At 31.5% G+C, this 9,799-nt stretch overlaps 1 protein-coding gene across 1 annotated transcript; it reads right to left on the minus strand.

Annotated features, from left to right (window-relative positions):
• Positions 1–5,063: 5,063 nt before the first annotated feature.
• LOC131874366 (serpin-ZXA-like) lies at positions 5,064–7,135 on the minus strand. Its single transcript, XM_059217706.1, has 2 exons — positions 6,688–7,135; positions 5,064–5,843 (listed from the first exon to the last, which is right to left on the minus strand). Exons 1-2 carry the CDS (start codon positions 7,072–7,074, stop codon positions 5,064–5,066), a joined length of 1,167 nt encoding a protein of 388 aa, XP_059073689.1. The 5' UTR covers positions 7,075–7,135.
• Positions 7,136–9,799: the final 2,664 nt, after the last annotated feature.

The raw sequence follows: 9,799 nt of genomic DNA on the forward strand, positions 1-9,799 counted from the left end.
CTAAGCATTTTGTGCTACTTTGTAGATCACTTACTTGTTGATTACTAATCTCTTCGACAAGTTAGAAACCCTTAACTAGGTAGGCTTAGTTAAGCTTGTTCTAAATCCTCTAACAAGGTGGTTCACAGTTGTGGATCTAAAATCCTTTAACAGGGTACTCTTTAACAGGACTTATCTCCTAACAGAGATCAGGATTCCTAACAAGATCTGTTCTGGTGAAGAACATTGTAAGGCCTTAACCGGTCTGATCTTAACCGGTTTGAACTCAACCGGTCTGGTTGCTATTCTACAGATAGTAGACTTGTGAGTTTTACTCACCGTGGTTTTTCCCATTTGGGTTTCCACATCAAAATATCTTGTGTTATGGTGATTGTGTTATTGTGGGTGAATGCTTTATTTTCTATTTGGCTTGTTTGTGTATTAACCCGTTTGCTATTTAAAGGGCTATACTAGTCTGCAATAAAATTGCTTAAGTGTTTGGTAAGGTTTTTGGATATACTAATTCACCCCCCCTCTTAGTATTCATCAATTATTTGGGAGGGAAGACCAATTTGAATACATTATTGGAGGTTCTAATAGTTCTTAGAACCGTTGTAAACCCTTATCGGGGTTATGAGGGAATTGTCCAAAGATAGGGATGTCAAGAGAAAGAGAAAAGGAATATGATTAGATCCCAAAGACCAAGACTACTAGGGATAAAAAGGAAAGGTAGAGGTTAGGCCTAAAGCTTTATCTTTGATAGGAATGATGGTGAAGATTGTAATGATTTTATTTTGGCACAAAAATTTATAGAGGCCATTTTTTCTTGTCATTAGCTCTTGTAGGTTTGTTTGGTGCATTTTATTTGTGCACTCTCTTTGCAAACCATTAATGTTTGTTATCATCCTTCAACTTACTTGAAAAATATCTTTGGAATCTATAGGGGCGATTGTATTTTTTGGTGTAATTTTTAGAAATATGATGTCACACCTCATTTATTTTTATTGATCCTATTGTTAGTAATTTATCTCTAGATCATGATTTTGTTCTTTATTTATGGGAATCTTTGTAGTGGTATTCAATTCTCATTAAAAATGTCCACACTTCTCTAGTAAAATTGGTGGCTAGGTTTTTCCTTGGCTTTCTATGTTTGTCTTTTTTGGGCTTTTTCTTTCTAAATAAAATGTAGTTCATTAATACCTATTATAAGGGTTATTTTTTTATTTCATTTTTAGAGACATGCATTTCATATAGATCCACAATTGTATATAGGCTCTATGCCTCCATATTAATGAAATATATAACATACTATTAGATATCTCTTATAGGATCTTTCCTATCCTGCAAAGCTTTTATGTTCATGATTACATGATTATTTCTATAATTTTTCTCATGTATTATGTGTGAATCCTATTGTAAGGACCATTTATTGATATATCTTCTTGTTTAGTACCTATCAAACCACTTACCCTCACATTTGACTCCAAAAGTATTGAAATAGATTATTATGTTAGTTCCCTTAGTAGATTCATTAATGCTTTGTTCCATTAGTGAGTAGGATTTTTTTGTTTTTTGTTTTTAATCTAGGTCCATCACCACCCTTCCTATTTCATACATTTCTCCTTTCCTTTTCCTTAGAATTCAATACAATAGGATTCAGTGTAGGATTATGTAGTTTTGGGTGGGGTTAGCACCTTGTATATAGGGAAACAAACCTTCATTTAGAGGTTTGTCTTCATTCAACAAGGGTCTCACACCTTGAAGCCATTCCAATGTTTCATATAGTTATTACATTTTAGATTGAAAAAAATTGTGTAACTTATATTCACAATAGTATGTTGGTTCCTTGTTGTCCTTGAGGTGAATGAATTGAGTATGAAGATTTTCCTTGTCATGAAGATGTAACTTCCTGCAATATGGATTCTAGTGTGCCCAAGTTTGAGTGTTTCAATTAGGCCTCACATATATGTTGAGCAACAATAATTTCTCTATGATGATTATTAGTAATTCTTGAGCTTCAAAATTTGTAGATTGGTTTTCTAGGAGATGACCTTTCTTTTATGTGTCAATTAGAAGAAGAGGCATATTTTCTTTATCATGTGAATTGGAGGTGTTTTCATTTTGCTTCATTTTCCTCTTAGTGCTAACTTAAGTTTTCAATTTCTTCTCTCAATTTCTTTAAAGCTATAGGATGCAATACAAGGTAATGTGGTGTATTAAGTTCTTTGGTTGTCATGCAATGACAAGGTTAATGGTGTAGCAATTATACACTTGTTTGAAAGTAATCACAAAGTTGCGATTGAAAGGAGTAGGTTGTATTTGCTACAACTATGTGAAGAAAGAAACTATGGGTTGAGGGATTTCAATTCTTTTAATAACATGGTGTTTGAAATAGGTAAATAATTTTGTCCATCCTTCGTACGTCTTCCTTACTTTGTATTAAAATTTGGCATCATAGAAACTTTCAAACAAATGCAAATGGTAATTGTAATGCCCAACTCCACAATCGTTTTCCTTACTCCATAGTGACTCTTGGCTGCTTCTATCCTTCATATAATATAATCCTTTTTCTTTCCCATGGCTTTCCTATCCCCTCATGTGGCCTCCATGCCTTTGCATTATCTCATCTTTGTCTCCTCCTTTTCTTCTCACCAGTCAATCTGCACTTCTTTTGTCCTCATCCTTCCAATTTTCTAAATGAAAATAGGTGCAATGTCATGCTTTATAAATGGCATGGACATCCCTTCCATTCCTAGCACCATATGTCCTATCTTTCTTTTTTTTAATGCCCTCAGAGAAGCCCATGCGTAGCCCATAATTCAATTATTTGGGTACTTTGATAGTTTCAATTTATTTATTTTTAATTTCCTAGTCACGAACTACGTGGGATGTGACAAAAATTAAGTATTTACATTATCATAAGTAAACTTAATAATTACGTTTAATATTACTCTTAAAATAAATGCTATACCAAGTGAGCTTGAAATTTTTATATCAAGAAGCCCCATTAGGTGTAGCTTGAAGAAATCTTAAATGTGTGTTAATAATGAGGTCATTTTAGATACCCATTTACAATGATACCTCCCAAATAATGAGAGGAAATATTCCAAGAATAGAGAGAAATGTGAAGAGAGAGATTAGGTAGCCCTTCAATATATGATGCCCCATGTTCCAGTGGTGGATACTAAGCTTTGAACCTTGAAGAGGACCTATGTCAAATGTTCATCAACAATATTTATGCACTTAGAGAGAAAAAAATCCAAAGGCGAATGTCTAAGATATTTCCATTCTAGAAAGGAATATTTAAGAAGAAAATATAAAATGTATGTCTCAAAAAACTATACAACATTCCCTATGTCAAAAGTGATTTTATGATTAGATTAGTAATTCTCAACCTAACTAAAATGACAATTGATTAAGACCATGTGGACAAAAACATGCACAAAGTGTTCTTAAGAATTAGTGCATTGTTGAAGAATCTTAACGCATGTCATGTAACTACAATGGTCATCCCATTAAATGTCCTACTACAAAAACTCTCTAGAAGCCCTTAATGAAGCATATTGGAACTCTATAACACTAAGGAGGATTCTTGGTCCATGTAATTTGACTAGAACAAATGCCACAAGATGTCCTACAATGAAGAATTATTATAATTTATTCATGAATCAAGTTAAAAATTTGTACTGTTAGTAGAAGGAGGTGATAGAATCATTATAATGTCTTGTGACTACATTGCTCATTCTATAATATGTCCACATTACATACATGATAATGAAAAAGTAACAAAGTTGTTGGAGGTATTGGAATGTTAGTCCTTTAGACTAATATAAACATTTCATGAATCTATGACATCACTCATGTAAATACATGAACAAATGTAAACAAGGCATGAAGAGGATGAACTACTTTTTAATTTTATGTACACACACAATTTCCTCTAAGGGAACATCAAAACATATTAGATGTTCAAGTTATGCATATAATTACTTGGTTATGGTCATGGCAATGCTAAGGCCCAATAAGTGTGCTCTATGTGATGTAGCGTATCCTCATAAACTTTAAGACCTATTAGTTTGTAGATCATCTCATTATAGGCTAATCAAACATGTTTATGTTCATAGTCACTTAATACAATGATTATAGTGAATTCTTATAAAATCAAATAAGATAAAGACCTATATGCAACTCTAGGTGAATTTAAGTTATATCATGACAACTATCCTCATCTTATAACTTGAGACAATATGATCTAATTATACGTCAATCTAATAATAGAAAAGTGCTCTAAGTTTAACTTAAGCGAATAAAGTAAAAGAGAATGTAAGTGATTAATGTTCCATTAATAAAATACTAATATGATTACTTAATTACACCAGCGTACCTCCTTAAGTTTTGTTAGGAAAATACTGAAATATTGAGATAAAAGATTGAAACACTTATCTCAACAATTATGTTGATTAGTTTTACATTGAATTTGTTTATTTTGATCTAAACATCTTATTGATTAACATCTTTTTCCATTCTTGATTATATTTTTTTCTATAAATTCTTCCAAGTAATTTTTTTATAAATATACTTTAATTATTTTCCAACTTTACTCAAATGAGGGTGAGGAAAACTTTTCCCTAATGTAACAAACAAAATATATTTGATATTGCTTAAAGGTTAAGAAAAATATATTTGATATTGCTTAAGGATAACCTTTAGTTTATTTATTCTAATATTGCAATCATTTACATTGGCAAGAAAAATATATTAGTACTGCTCGCAATTTATGTGATGTCAAAATAGTCAAGCAATGTACACAAATTTTTACAATCTATGTGTACATATTCATTAAATGTTCACAAAGTTTGTGAAAATGCCATTAACTCTAAAGAGTTGATATTCTTGGCTTCAAGAAACGGTGCCAAACATGCTATTTTCTCTGAAATGCGCAGCACAAAATGCACTGAGAACTTAATGTCCAAGTGTAACATAGCTATTATCTTGGCTATTCTATAATTATCGATTATTGTTCTTAGTTATATCTTCTGTAACCTGATTTTAAGCATTTATCTGTTGGCCAATTTCTATTAAGATTAGCTTTCCAATGGATTGAGTACATGTCCAACAAAGAGGATAACTCCACTTTTATCTTCCTTGATCACAAACATGAATGGATGGTCAGCTATGAAGTCCTCCTCAATTTGGTATATGATTGCGCATTGCTTTTCCATCACGAGTGCAGTGACAGCTGCTGCTTCAGTGCCCTCCTCATTAACCTCCACAAATGAATTGTGGAAAACATCTGAAATGCAGAGACGCCCACTTACACAGTCAACCATGTCGTTGAAATTTGCATCATCACTGAACGGGAGGACAAGTCCCATATTTTTCAAGATCTCAGTTGCATTGACATTGGAAGATACCTTGAAGCGAGGTAGTTGAAACGAACGTACCTTCACCTCACTTCTTGGGGAAAGATGGTGCTCAAGAAAATTAAGATCAAGCTTTCTCTCCAGTTCAGGCAGACCATTGATATCATTGGGCAATATAATATACATGGAGAAGGATCGGTTGTCCTGTCCCTGAAAATAGGGAAGGCGTAGGATTTTGCAGTCATCGACAACTTGTATAGATCGACTCTTTGTAGTAGTCATCATGGGTACTTTCACACTTTCCCCATTCAACAAATTAAAAGTACCTTCTTTTGTTGCAGAGAGATCAAAATTTTTCTGCCATGCGCCCTTCAAATATAAGGCATTTGCCAAAATTAGCCTAGTATCTGCACCTACAGAATTAGGTGGAAGGAACTCTTCTATCTTCCCCTTGGTCTCATTTGCTGCCCATTTATTCACCTCCATTCTAGCTTCATTTGCCTGATAAAAGTCAATAGAAAGGCAAGAAATTAGTGATGCACCATAGAGTCAGGAACTGAACTGTAATTTTATTTCAGATGAGGAATTGAGGGGAGAATTGTTTTTTCTATTAATAGAAGTTGTCTAGAACTTCCCTGTTTTTATTGTAGTCTGACAGACAAACTAGCTGTTTTATAACTAGAGAGTTGAATGAGAAGTCTTTTGGCCACTTATGCCTTTAGCTGTTTTAGGTTAAGGCTTTGGCTGGAATAAGAAATAAGAATTCAACTATATGTAATGTATATTTTCTGAACCAGGTACTTGTGTCTTTCAAAAGACAAGGTATCTCATACCTTTGAAGATTGATTGAATGGAACATTGTATCAAACCTTTTAAGCGTAAATTTTTTTTTCAAAAGAACCTTTCAAAAAGTATAAAACAAAGGTATACTTTATTCTCGTTTATCAATGATGATTGATTTGTTATAGTCAACACCCTAACATCATGCAGAAAATCTAGGATTAGTTATTCTATGAAAAATTTGTTCCAGCTTAAGCAAACCACTAAAATTTAATACCGGAAACAGTGATATTTGAGTATTAATTAAAAAACTTTCAAATTGCCCTCATTCCCATTTTATCTAACAGGCATTCAACAAGGACTATTATACTCAAGCTACTTCATCGCAATATAAATATAAATTTTCAGTGAATTGGGGATTAGAAAACATTTAAATTGTGAAGTAGAAAAAAATCATTTGAATCTGCTTCCAATGATTATAATTTTTGAGACTATCGCACTTTGATGTCTTACACACCAAGGGTAAAGGAATACACGCAATTGAAGATAAAGGAAAATCACATACCTTATTGATAAAATCCAGTGAGCTAATTTCAGCATTATATCGATTCTTCACAACATCGTTGTAATTGGGCTTCAAGGTCATAGACTGATCCACCCATACTCCATTTACAAATGACAACACGGGACCTTTATTGACACTTCCATCTAGTAAAACTACATTGATAAGATGAGAAGAAAGTTCATGCAATTGATATACATCTTTGGACTTGAGACAAATGCAAAACTGATCCAACGTTGCACCCTTTGCTCCTCCTGCACCCAAACTCAATGCCACAGATATGCTCAATGGAGAAAAAACAGAGTTTTTAGCTGCACTTACCTGTAATGCTTCCCTTGAAAATTCAAGTGAGAAATCTGTTTGACCATGAACTAAAGAGTGGATATCCATTAGTGCTCAATTCAATGCATCCGAGTTCTGTAATTCTGAAGGAAGGTAATTCTGTATTCCTCTGTTCTTATTCATTTTTCTCAATGGATAGAAAGCAACAGATATTGAGGATCTTTTGCTTTGCCGACTTAGCTTTAACATATATAGGATTTCTTGTGCCGACCTAAAATCCTTTGCTGGAAACCACGGGCAATCCAACGCGCACTCAGCTAAATTCCATGGCGAATAATATTATTTTAGGGTAAGCTTTCTTACACCGTGCACATTGAATACGTTTTCTTCATTTAAGATTAGACGTTATCATTTGAAAAATTAAATTAGCTGGCAATCTGCATATGTTTGATTAGTCTATGTGGTGGACGGAGATGAGCGCCGTGAAGATAATAAGATGCCTTGTCAATTAAAATAAGCTCGACTTATTCTAAATGTCTTTGATTATATCAAAACGTTTTGTCCATCCCGATAAATTTTATCGACGAGATAAACATTTATAGATATTGATCAAGTCATTATATTTTTTTTCTAATTTTGTTTATATTAAATTGCTGACATAATTGTAATATACTTTGGGTAAAAGATCAACCTTCATTATGATAGTTTATTTATGCATTCATTTTATAAACTAATTAGTATGCTTATATTTAAAAAATATATGTAAAATATGTCAAGAGATATCTTATAATAAAAGAGAATCATTGTAAAATAAATGTTCTTTTAAAATACTAAATACCAAGAATACAAATCCATTAAAGTCCTGCATGCAAAAAGCTGCGAATCTAGTTGGAGACAAGTGGCGAGGGTTCTATTTTATTTGAGTATTACTCCACAAAAGCTGAAACATGGCATATTTCATGCATTTACCTGTCATTTGCATGTCAAATTGTTTCAAAAATAGATTTTGATGTCATTCTAGATGCTTCTCTACATAATTAAAAGTATATAAATAATATGTGAGTATTAAAAAGAATTATTATCAAAATAATCTATATAAATTAATTATTATTTTTTAGTTTTAATTTTAATTATCAATTTTTTTTTATTTTTTAAAAAATTTATTAAATTCTTTCATTTAGTATTGTATATTTTAAGGGAAGATATTGATGACTGAAATATTTTGTACAAAGTTAAGTTCATTTTCATATGTCATCATTCATTTTCTTACACACATTTTTAGAACTTTATTTCCAACATTATTCATATTCCCTTGTATTCAAATATATTCAACTAGATTATTCAATTATTGACCTATCCATACATTCATCCTTATATATTCATTATCCATATTGATTTTACCATTTCAATGTCTTAAATAATTTCCGCAAGTGTAAATCATTCCCCCACCCACAGATTTGATGCCTATGACTTCTAAATTTGTCCAACTCTCACTAATGCATTTCCCACCTACAACTTACTAAGCACAAGTTTGAGTGATTCATTGCTCCATTTGTATTTAAAGGCAATCAATTACATTTACTTTGATAATTCTCTTATTTGAGCTCATCTAATTATTCATAGTTAAATGATTCTACTTTTGCACTATACCACTCAAAAATATCTCCACCATTGAAAGTATTATTTTTTATCATTAGTATTAGTATAAAGATAGTTCATTTTGGGGTTTAGTCTAGACAAGATTCTCTTAGGTAGCTATTTGGGAAAAATACAAATTTGTAATTATAAAGATTCCTAGTTTAGATAACAAAGCAATGAATAGTGGATTTGGATTGGCATAAATTAAATGATCTTTCTATTTATTGACAGTTTAGGGGAGGAGGATAACTAAATATAAAAATAATATAGATATTACACTATTACAGATGGATAATTTATGTGAAATATTTGTAAATATAAGGTATTTTGTTTATAAACCTTAGTACTATTATAGACTTAGAATTCTTCTCAATCTAGAAAATTGAAGTGTAAACTTCTTGGATAATTGTTCATGATTGCAATTTATATACATAAAATTATTAAAATGACTACTAGCAACAAAATATATCTACAAAAGATATTCACTCAATTATTTTATTATGTTTTTTTTGAACAAATAGTTTACTTTTGCACAATATTTCAATTCTAAACATTTAACACTTATTACTACTACAAATCAACTAAATTTATTTTAAAATTTTCAACATGCAGTGAAATAATGCACAATACTTTTTGACTAAGGAATAAATACTATTTCTTGTAACATGTAGATAAGAAATATTCTAAAAACATGACAAAGCATGTATTTCACAAACTAGCTTAGATGCAATTGCAACCAATGTTTAAAATAAGCACACACAAATAAACAACTCACTTCACAAGTTTATTCACAACACATGGATTCCATAATTCTCATTGATATAAATCGAGATTATACATGTGTTCAAAAGAATAATCTTGCAGCATAAATTAAGTGAGACAGAGGTGTTTGGATATAGAGATTTTGATTGGGGAGGTGAAATAAATAATAGAAAATCTACAAGAGGTTAAACTTTTCAGCTTGAGACAAGGCCAATAACATGGATCAAGAAAAAACAAATAATTACATCATTATCTTCATGTGAAGTCGAATATAGAGCAGCAAAAGAAGCAAGAAAGGAAGTAGTTTGGATTCAAAATATTTTATTCGAGTTTGGCTTTCTCCAAAGTACAGCTACTACTTTGTATTGTGATAATTAAAGAACCATACAAATTGTCAATAATCTAGTTTTCCATGCAAAAACAAAGCATATTG

This window comes from Cryptomeria japonica, chromosome 3 (genome assembly GCF_030272615.1).
Source record: "Cryptomeria japonica chromosome 3, Sugi_1.0, whole genome shotgun sequence".
Taxonomy (NCBI): domain Eukaryota; kingdom Viridiplantae; phylum Streptophyta; class Pinopsida; order Cupressales; family Cupressaceae; genus Cryptomeria; species Cryptomeria japonica.